Below are 12,171 nucleotides of genomic sequence, written 5' to 3'. Positions count from 1 at the left end.
TTATCGACCAAGCAGGAACAAGCCAGCAGCAGTTATAGAAGCAAAAGAAGACTACCATGAATTTATGCCAATTCTAATACAAAATCTGAGCCCAACTTTGTTGAAAACATGACATAAAAAGTCAAAAGCCTTTTATACTGACTAGAAGAACCACAAATATGATAATCTTAACAATAACTGGACAGTTACATTACAAAACAAAATGTATTATAAACTTAAGAAACCAAATTAAAACGTACAAATAACTTACAAATGAAAAGATCCAAAACACCGTTTGAAGAGAAATTCATATGAACTCAAAATACAAAACAATAAACCAAAGTATACATCACAGTGAAGGCTATTTAGTGTCTGACAGATGGTCTGGGTGTAGACAAAGTTTGACTAAATTTATAGCATAATTAATGGTTTGCACATATAATTATCTAGCAATAATCCTGAAAAGGAACTATTCTCACATTGAACACAAAACATACAAACTCCAGGTATATATCACACTAACTACTAGTAATACAGAATACTTGAAATAATAATATACACTCTTCTTGCTAGAAATGTGTATTCAGCTAGTGAAAAATGATGCAATAAAAAATGTTACCAGTCTTAATTCTAAAAGTTTTACATGTATTTATAGTGTAAAATGGCCAAGCAGATAAATCATAATTATTTGATTGGTAAAAGGGGTTTCACAACATTGCAATTACTAGCACATCATAGGGGTTATTTTATAATAATTAAACATTAACTCTCCTTATCAGATAAAGCTCAGTTAATTTATTTTGGGTTAAATTCCATTTTATTATGTTACCAGTTACACGTAATTAAGGCTTTGACTGCAAAATATTATAAAGTTATTGGTTACTATACAAAGCCTTTGATTATTTTCAGTCTTATGCATTATTTTTTAATACCTGTTCATAAATGGTGGTTTAAACTTTGAAGCTTATCATACACACAGTTTTTCACAGGTTTGTATTAATGTTTAATGTAATCATATAAATTAACAGAATATTGAGTGGCATAAATTAAATTTTTTTCAAAGACATTTAAAAATTACTATCCAAGTTTTATTTATGTAACATACATAATGATTAAGATACTTGAAAATGGTCTGTTTCTGATTCTCAAACTAATAAAACAGAAAGCAAGAGGAAATTATCTACACAATATGATTTACAAAACTTATTACATTAAAAATATTAAAGTAATTCATAAAAAGGGTTTAAATTCTGTCAACATAAAATACAACACTCAAAAATTAATTTGTCTAAGTAATATTCTGATTTTTATGGAAAAAAATGTTGTTCACCTTATCAAACAGTTCAAATCTTAATTTAACACGGCATATTTAAAATTACATTTCATCTCTTAAATTTGAGTTACTTTACATGATCAATTTCTTCAAAACTCAGTACACAACGAATATTCCTTTTCATCTAGAAATCACACTCCTTTCAACATGGTTATATCTCAGTAATAGTTTGAAATTGTGGCTAATATGTCCAAGATATCTAACTCTTCATTATAAGTGAAATGTTAACATTTATTACAGAAAACAAAACAGTCTTTTAACATTTTACAACTTAGTTTTACACACAAGACATTGAGAACTTGTAATATATTTTAGCATTTTACATTATAGTAAATCCAATTTTTGATTTTTTTTGTTTGAAGTGAAGCACAAAGCTACATAATGGGCTATCTGTGCTTTGCCAACCATGTGTATCAGAACCCAGATTCTAGCATTGTAAGTTCATGTTAAGAAAGATGCAGTTTAACAAAAATTGGAGATCCCCCAGTGATACGGTGGTATGCCTAACACGTGCACATACAAATAAGATACATATAGATATTTATATATTTTTGTTTTTGACAGTTAATTACAAAAACTTTGCATGTGTTTGTGTAGGACTGTAGATATTAAATATAATTAACAAAAGAATATGAAGTGAAAAAAAAAGGTTGAGCTTAACTTTGTGAATATATACTTGTGAGTAAAGGGAATCGATGCCCATGATCTAATCTACAAAGGTTCTTACGTTTAGGTTAACAACAATATACAATATAATCTTTAATCTCAAAATAAAATAAAAATTACATCTCATCTGAAAGGTTTTAAAGGATTTTTCTACCACCAGTTTTCAAGCTGATTATTCAACAAAGTGGATATATAGCACAGGTCTCCATCAGGTCCAATGACGAAGAGCCTGCAAAATGTCATCTTTAAGTAGGTGGATGAAATTTCTGATAAAATTTTTCAGATCAACTAAAATTGTCCATCTAAGTCTTTTAACCAACAATGAACTTCGTTTTCTTTTTAAAATAACAATAAGTTTATATCTTTTCTTTATAACCAAAGATATAGTTTCCACATACAACGTAACATTATTAATGTATCAATTAAAAATATTATACAAATGACTATTACTATAACATAATTTAAAAGTTAGTTTAAGTAGAGAAGAATAGCAAGATATATAATTTGTAATAAAAATATATGGAATTATTGCAATGGTTTAAGCTTTGCCAAATTATCTTCCAAAATTAGGAACTATTCATTTACACTCGTCATTCTGTCAGTTGCAGCTTATAGAACTTTACATTCTCCCTTTTAGTTATCCTTCTATTTTCTGATATTGAAATGAAATGAAAAAAAATATACACACAAAAGATGCATAAAGTCTGACATAAGAAAGGCTTATGTCAGATAGTCATGTATATGCTGTAAATATTTTTTTAACTTAATGTTACTTATTTTCAGGAAAGTAGTATAAAGAACAAAAAAATTATCTAGTGGTTTATATATCCACATTCATATAAAATTTAATGTAGGTGCATGTGTATTGATTTGACCTCAATATAGTTGTTTCTTATTTTATGAAAAATAACAATGTGTGTGTTAACAGAGGTGAAATTCTGCTGGTACTCAGTACTGGGACTTATTTTAATGCTGCTACTCTGATATTAGCACATATGATGCCTTTTTTGTCATTCAAAAGAATGGGAAACAAAAAACATTTTAGTAAATTATATTATATACTATAAACTGGAGCAAAATTCTTTTTAGTTGTAAGTGCACATGATTACTGGCACATTTTTGTTGAGAATTTCACCCCATGATTCAGAAGTCCATTGACAGTCATATAATTATAGCCGTTTGTGGCATGGGATGAGATGTTGTGGGCCTACCATATGAAAATATCAGTGAAGTTCACCAACAATATCAACGGGAAAGACATAGACAATAACAAGTGAGACATATTAATAAGATTTCTGAAGGACATGACCTTGGATGTCTTCAGGGAAAATTCATAACACCTCACTCCATGCCAATAATAATTATTTATCTATTCCCCTGTATTTCTGAATTATTTCCATTCCAACGGACTCCTGAATCCCACGTGTGTGTGTGTATATATATAGACACACACACACAAAGAAAAAACAAAAATTCAACCCATATCGTATGGTTTTAGTTTTTGTCCATACTGTACAGACTTAAGTTGTATTTCACATAAATATACAATCTAGATGTATGATACTTTTTATCATTTGAACCTTTTAACTTATTACTGTATTTATGATTAATTTTAATTTTTTTTCAATTAATCATAACATCTCTGTACGAGTATAAAAGTTTTCTTTGCTATTTATTGTAACTTGAACTCTGTACTCATTTTATCTTCCCCTTTGTAATATTCTGACTTTACTCAACTTTTTTTTTTACTGTTATAGTCACAGAAGATTTCAATGGTTAGACAAGCAGTTTCTATTTCAAAATTTTTGATGAATATGTTAACATCACTAAAACATTAGTATCACTCTTTAAAAGTCTCAGTCTTGTGTTTTATTTCCTTCATTTTCAATTTTTATTACGTTATGGTTATATAAAACTTTTTTTTTTCATATATTAACTTCATTACAATATTAATGTTATTTTCTATTTCCAAACTGGTAATTTCTTAACGATTCAATATTTTAACCTATTTGTATTGTTTTTTTTGCCCCATTTAAATTTTTATTACTATTTACATTATATAGCACACTTACACAAAGACAAAAATAGACATGTTTATCAGGTTATGACAATGTGTTTGCTTGTTTTGAATTTCGCGCAAAGCTACACGAGGGCTATCTGTGCTAGCCGTCCCTAATTTAGCAGTGTAGGACTAGGGGGAAGGCAACTAGTCATCACCACCCACCACCAACTCTTGGGCTACTCTTTTACCAATGAATAATGGGATTGACCATCACATTATAATTCCCCCCACGGCTGAAAGGGCGAGCATTTTTAGTGTGACGGGGATTCAAACCTGCGACCCTCAGATTGTGAGTCAAGCACCCTACCCACCTGGCCATGATAATGTGTACTTTTAAAACAAGAAAGAATTATCTTGACTCACGTAAACCCTGATAAATAAAATGTTTCTCTAATCATGCAAAGAAATAATTAAATCATTATCAAACAGAAAAGAAAACTACAATTACATTACAGATCCAAAGAGATAATTAACACTACATTTTGTCAAAAGATCTTACTCTAACAATCTGGTCTGTTATGAAGCATTTCCTATAATAAAATCTAAATGGAATATTGAACACAAAAAAAATGCTTTATGTAAATAACACATCTAAGTTAATAAAAAAAAAAAAGTGTAATAAAACAAACATTTATTTCAAACAAGCATACACTGGAATAAGTTTTAACTCCAATAATGTCTATTACTGTCTGATTTGAATTAAACCTTATTATTTATAAAAAAGAGAAAGTTTAAAACCTAAAGTTAAATTTAGTGTTTAAACTTTTAATTGTTTTCAATAAAAACTTTGTTTAAAAATAATCTGGTTCAGTCAAGACAAAAACAAAAAGGTTTTCATTTTAATGAATCATGCAAACATTTATGAAAAATCCACAAACAAAGGAGTGCATAATAAATAACAGTATCAAAGAAAATGTACCCCAGACAAGACGAGTGTATAAGGTTGTTAAACAACACCTGCGAGATTGACATTTTACTTTGAGCTTCAAAAGTAGATATTTGTGTAATTCAGTTGAAGAAAAGAGACACTTTATAAGATACAGAAGCAGTATTTTGATATTTTCTCACTTAATCTACACAACACTAAAAAAATTGTTTTTTTATTTCCTTTTTTTTCATATGGGATTAATTTTTTATAGATCATGATAAAATTCTGCATTCTAAAATAAAACAGTACAAGACTAAATCTTTAAAAAATGTATCAAAGATTAACACAACAAAAAGCATTAATAAAATTATCAGAAACTTAACTCTCTTTTACAGAAAAAAATATTTACATATATTCGAATCTTTTAAAAAAATGTATGATAATTTTCTATATTTGCATACACAAAAATAAACATTTTATATTTATGAAGTGTCAGAGCTTTCACTTTCTGAATCATCTGGTGGTTTTGTGGCTTGTGTCTTGTCTACTTTAGTTTGAATCGCTGTCAGTCGTTGCTGGAGTGAATGATAATCAAACCAACCTCGCTTTTCACCAAAAGGATCCTGCCAAAAAGATGCAACATGTTTTTTTTATTAAAACTCTTTGAGAAGTTAAATATTCTGTTTAGTTTGCCCTCTGCTTTTGAAACTTCTACATAGCTGCAGATCAAAGTCAGTTTTGTTATTTCACTGCATTATATTCAAAGGTGTTATGCTTATTAAGAAATAATATATGATACTAAATATTAAAAAGTACGACTGTAGCCAACAACATAGATTTAGACCTGTATTAATATGACACACATGAAAGATAGCTCTTCTCATACCATTTACTTGACTTTTCTAAAGTAAAAAAAGATTATTTAGTGCATGTATTACTGATTTACAATGTATCCAAACATTATATAAATGTAATAAATAAGAAAAAAATATTTAAATAATTTTCCAGTCTACAAAGTTTCATCAAGTGCATCAACCATTAGTTGCTCCGATCCTTGTGAAATGAGCAACATTAATTATTTTTTAAGTCGGTTGCATATAAAATGTTACATGTTAGAAATAAACAACAGCAGATGGAAAACATTGTAAATTTATTCTGAAATTATGGCAACATTTTGGGTGAACTATTCTTTGTCAATTAGGGCTTGAATTCCTTTTAAAATTGGTTATCTAAACCATCTGTCTTAAGGTCTGCTCCAATCAAATGTTCCTAACATGAACATAAGGAACAGCACTTTATTTTCATCCTGTGAACCCTCTCCTCATTAGGTTTAAAGATGAAATTTTCTTTTATTTAATGTTTCCTTTTGAAAATTTTTTCAATCATTTACTGTGATTTAAGTATTACATCCATGCCTAAGTTCTCTCATTTTAGTACTTGTAAAAGTATGTATTGTTGTTTTTACCTCTCCTTATTTTAAATTTGAATTACTTTAATGTACCTTTTCATTCACTCACATTTATTATATTTTATTCATTTTTTATGCAATGTGTTTGGTTTATTGAACAATGTTTTTCCAACAATTTATGTACACATGATGCAACGTATACATTCTATTTCTTTACTCTTTTCTTTACTCTGTTTTTCATTCAGTTTTTATGACAATTTTAGGCTCCACCTGACGAATGGCCTTGACCCGAAATGTTGTAATCATTTCAAAATAAATTTACATTGTTTTTCATCTACTATTGTTTATTTCAGACATGTAATATTTTTTTCAATTACATTAAAGTATCCATTAATCTTTGTCAAATTCACAAATGGGAACATTAACAAAACAGATTAATATGCTGTACAAAGAAAGGTGAAATGGGAACAAAAACTGCCTAGTTCAGCATGACAATTGTGGAGAAAGTCTTGGAGGACTAATATACAAAAGTAGCACATGTGGAAAAGACAGCATTTTCAAATACTATAAGAAAGAAATTTCCTATTATTTCTAACTTTTTAACATAAACTGGAATTTATTGCGAGACATTTCTATCAATGTAAATCACATAGTGACCTATTTCCTTAGAATGTATCTTTATCAGATCAATATTTCACTATTATAGGTTTGTCAGGAGCTATCAGTAAACAACAAGTTTGTTAATTCAGTTGAACACCATCAGTTAATGGAACATTTATATGTCTAAATATTTCATACTGTATTATACAATATCAAAAATTCTTGGAATAACCCAAACCAAAAATAGTAAATAAACAATTATATGAAAATCAACAGATGAACTATTAAAATCATAGGATTTAGAAGAGGATACATCATATATATATATATATATGAAAAACATCTTCATACTTGTGCTATAAAGTATGTTTCCAGATATCTGTATTCCTCCATCCTATTATATCAATACATACACATAACAATGTCAAAATATATGGGTACAGCCAATCAAAGAAAGCTTTAGGTTTCTAGTCACAGATCCTCTTTTCACTTTTACCTTTTATTTTATATATAGTGTCAAAATATATCTTAATTACTGCGAAAGTGTATAGACTTTGTAAAAATTCCAATGTACTAAAATCTTAAGAATGCAATCAACATATCTACACTAGAGGTCAACCTTTATGTATATTAATTTTAGGTTTATTTTTCTTAGTTAAAATGGATTATTTAATCTTTCACTCAATTAAACTATCACATTTAAATAGATCTTGACATCTGATAAGGTGTTATTTGCTTGTTGTATCCCATGTTCTTGTCCATAATGCTCAGCAATAATCCTGTTATTGAGTTAAGCTTGTTTTAGAGCAAAGCCACATTGGGCTATCTGCTATGTCCACCCAGGATTTTATCATTTTAAGTCCATAAACTTACCACTGTCCCACTGGGAGACCATTGTTAATGAGGTTTTGAATGTCATATGCATGTTCAGATATTATATCATAGGAATGTGACACCTGATTATTTGTCAGCTAGGGCTCCCAACCTAACTCGTGTGGATTTTTTCACCTGAGGGTTTGCGAAAGATTAAGTCTGCAAAGTCAAACCAATCAATCTGTAGGATCTAAGAACTTAAGTAATCAGTGGATTTAAAAGAACATATCAAGAAATGGCTGCTTCTATTTCCAGATCAGTTATAATTCAGTATGAAATGTGTATGGGAGCTGAAGGTGAATATAAAGGCACAGGACAATAGTTTACTAGGTATTGTTGGGACACCCAGTATAATTGATAGGATTCCATGTAATAATCCTCAACTGTTTCTAGACATTACTCAAGATCACACAAACACTTCTTAATAAACTAATAACAGTTAAAAATTAGCAAAACTCAACAATGTGACACTGTTTTAAAATAAACGTACCAACATTCGCTGTGATGTCAAGTGAAGTTTACTATTCACAGTGGCTTTATAGTAGTCATAAAATTCAGGAAAAGACTGCAACATCACTTCTCTGGAAAAATTAAATTTAAAAATGCATTTACTTAATTCTGTAAGTAAAAGCTACAAAATGTTTTTTTTTCTTTGTTTATTGCTAAGTATAAAGTTACATAATGGGTTATAAGTTCTGTTATAAGTTCTCAAGCTTACCACTGAGCTAAAAAAAGAGTATTATTTAAATCTTCAAGTTTGAATCAAATAATATATAAAGCTGCACAAGTAGAAGTTGATGGTTAAAAGTTGCAAAACTACACAATCTCTTTTTGGTAATAATCTTGTGTACTGACAATAGCAGGCTAACATTACATGTTGACAGATGATCTTGAATTGTTCAATCATCTACTGATTTTCAAATTGTATTTTCCACAAAAACACTGTATAAGTAATATTTTATTTTAGTATTCTTTACTTTCTTTGCTTAACAACAGTTCTTGAATTTTACACATTAACATGACTTGATAACAAGTCCTGGTATTAAAGGTATCTTAAAAAAAAGACTAAAGATACAAAATCAGTGCCAAAAAAACATTAAAATAAAAACTATATAACATAAAAATAGAAAGTCTTACTCTTTCATGTATTTATTCTCATTATAAAACCAACATTTCAATGCATGTTACTTTTCTAACATTTTGAAATCCATTGGAATATGCTAGAGCAATTACGTGGTTTTCACAACAGGTTAAAGGTGTTATTTTTTTCTAGTAACTATATAAAATTTCAGCCAACCTGAGAGGTTCAGGACATATAGAAGATCCACTAATCACACCCTCCATCATGTCACAAACAGCCACCCGCATGGTTTCGTGTCTAATTATTTCATTATATCTAGTACTGTCTCCTGGGTTCCTTTCCTGTTGGAAGAATATTAAACTAACTAAAAGTTTGTTCTCTCTTCAAGGTGTGCTAATCCCAGACTTTTCATTGTGTATGAAAACAAGCAAATAAACATTTTCGTAAAAAAAAAAATGTAATTTCAGGTTGGATATTCTGGTATGAATTAAAATCAAGTTGTGTTCTTATATATATATATATGTCAAGAAGCAACTTTTTAAACACAAAATATATATTCTTAACTCATTCATCAATAAAATATATTTGTCAACTTCACAACAGATAAAAAAATGTGACTATTTCACACCAGCAAATATTTACTATTTGCAATTATTTCTTCATAAACACACACACAAAAACAACAGATAATGATTTTTCTCCCCATAGATCCATACCTTTTCAAAGCCTGGCTCATTGAAGTAAGGGTTTTCATTAAGAAGAGACTGAATTGATATTAAAACACTGGATAAACTCTGAGCTGGGCTCCATGCAGGGCCTGACCATGTTCTGAAAACCACAGACAAATACTGGTGACTCTGATATGAATTTTATGAAATGTTATGTAAAAATTCTGCATTATAGAGCAAAAAAATATTTTTTTCTCTACAGTATATCAGGAAATAATGCCTTCAGAATGATACTTTTTTTTTCCAACACAACAACATATAATCATAGGAACACATAATATTGTACAAAATAACAAACCATATAAAAAATATACTTGAAAATTTTAAACAAATATTTTAAAATCAAAATAAATGTTTTATAGCTACAATTCTATTGTGACAGTAAATGATTTTTTAAAACTTTATTAATCCTTTTTTTCAGTACTAGATGTCCATACACGAGCTCTGGTAATAACAAACTTTGGGACATGAAAATAAAAATGATTGGAGGATAGAAATGAGCTTAATCACATTTGATGTTTTGCAATTTCATCACATATATTTTCAATTAATTCTCATAGAAGAAAACTGTTGGAAAAAAAATTGTTAAACTTTATTTTCTCACAAAATATTTCACAGTATAAAAATCAAGCAGTCACTTAATGTGGTTTTATAAGATGACCGCACAGTGACAGGTTAGGTAAAAACAAACTTATAACAATAAAGAACCTTCAAGATTCATGTTAACATTTTACATAATTATTTCATACATTTCAAATTATCTGTAAATGTTAATAAAAACTATAAATAAAATACTCATCACTTGTCAAGGGCCAGTAAACACTTCAAGAATGCTCAAAAGTAAACAAATCATGCATTGTTTATTCTGTAAAATGGACAATAGTCTGAATTGATACTATCATACTTAGATACTATACATTTTGACCGTGGAGCAACACATCAGATAAAATATATTAAAATATGTTATATTCATAACAATCAAATCTATCAGTTACATTTAGTTTTATACATTGTCACCATAGTCACAGGTCTCTAATAAAAATTAAATGTTACATTTTGTATATATATATATATGTGTGGGACAAACTGTCCTGTCACATTTTTTACCAAACACTTTTAATTCACCAAATACACAGTACCTCTAAAATTCTAGCTACAGTCCCTTGAGATTGAATAACCTCTTTTCTTAAGATTTAATTTAAACAAATTTTCAGCTTTAACAGTTATTATAAAATTTTAAGACAATTTTTCATGAGTAATTCAAGTATTTTATGTCTTCTGTTATGTGCATATTTACATCTAAAGTATTCTAGGGATTATTAAAAAAAATCAAAGAATTGCATAATCAGAATTTCATTTAAATTATGTTGAAATAAGCTTAATAAACAGTCTGCTTTGTTAATTCTAATTTATGTTTTGGCAAATTGATTGGTAAAATTATTCTTATAATATTAAGTTACAATTATTTCAGTATTTATTTGTTTTCAAAGTACATAAATAAGTCTAGCTTATTTTCTTGGGTACCGATTGAACTAACATCATATAACTGATGATGCAACTGCATTTTACCACTAAGGAAGTCAGCTAAACAGTTGTTCTAATAATTGATATACACATTATTACTTACTGATGAGTGCTTAATTATCATTCTTACATCATATTTACATAATTACTCACCCAAGAATACTTAAACAGACTTTTCCATTCTTGTACAAATTTGGGTTAAATCGGACTCTTCCCTCACCAGTTGTCATTAACTTCACACGAGGTGGCTGAATAGGGTAGTCAGGTGGGCAACGAATCAAAAAGTAAAAAAACCCTCCTTCATAAGGAGTGTCAAATGGTCCTGTGATGAGTGCATGAACCTGAAAAATTATTACTAGAGCTTGTAAAGGTAGCTTCCTATAATGTTTACTGAGAATCAAGCTGGAACTGTATAACTGACAATAAAAAACTAGAGATTTAAAAAAAAAAGTTTCAAGTAAGTGCTCCTCAAAGTACAATGTACAATGATTAATATTACTCTCTCATTCTTTAAACTTCTATCACTATTTATGTACCATATTTAACATAAACAGTTTTTATTACATTATTTTATACTTTTATTATAGTTTAATTTCTTGTAAAAAATATTTTCAGTTAAAGGAAAAGAGATTTTATTACAAGCTGGTCTTCCTACAAGACAACATGCGAATCATGAGAATTACACAATGTAACTTGGCTTCTTCAGTTTCATATTAGAAGAACAATCAATTAGGAATATTAAACTTAAAAAAACTGATAAATTAATGGGTGAGTAAATAGATACTCTTGTGTAACTTGTTTACTTTTCATTATGTATTTATATACAGTGCCTTGCAAAAGTATTCACCCCTTCAAAGTTTCCACATTTTGTTGTCTGAGTTTGCAATCATGAAATTTTCAAATAGGACTTTATATTTAGAATCTACACAAGCTACTCCAAACTGAGAAAGCTAAAAAAAAACACTAATATTATGTAAGTAAGTTAGATTTTCAAAGAAAATTAGAATATTTTCCATTGCATAAGTATTCAACCCCTTTATTATGGCAAC

At 28.6% G+C, this 12,171-nt stretch overlaps 1 protein-coding gene across 1 annotated transcript in view; it reads right to left on the bottom strand.

The window, feature by feature from the left end:
* Positions 1-2,058: 2,058 nt before the first annotated feature.
* Positions 2,059-12,171, bottom strand: part of LOC106473889 (ubiquitin-conjugating enzyme E2 Z-like) — a 15,572-nt gene continuing 5,459 nt past the window's right edge. The window contains exons 3-7 of the mRNA XM_013934573.2: positions 11,276-11,463; positions 9,587-9,698; positions 9,087-9,211; positions 8,280-8,370; positions 2,059-5,531 (exon numbers count right to left, since the gene is read on the bottom strand). Coding sequence (XP_013790027.1) covers positions 5,391-5,531; positions 8,280-8,370; positions 9,087-9,211; positions 9,587-9,698; positions 11,276-11,463 — 657 coding nt within the window. The 3' untranslated portion in view covers positions 2,059-5,390. The remainder of the gene's footprint in view (positions 5,532-8,279; positions 8,371-9,086; positions 9,212-9,586; positions 9,699-11,275; positions 11,464-12,171) is intronic.

The sequence above is a fragment of the Limulus polyphemus genome, unplaced genomic scaffold, assembly GCF_000517525.1.
Source record: "Limulus polyphemus unplaced genomic scaffold, Limulus_polyphemus-2.1.2 Scaffold6595, whole genome shotgun sequence".
In the NCBI taxonomy this organism is placed as follows: Eukaryota; Metazoa; Arthropoda; class Merostomata; order Xiphosura; family Limulidae; genus Limulus; species Limulus polyphemus.
Note: the sequence above shows the minus strand (reverse complement) of the source record. Positions and strands in the feature narration are given on the sequence as shown.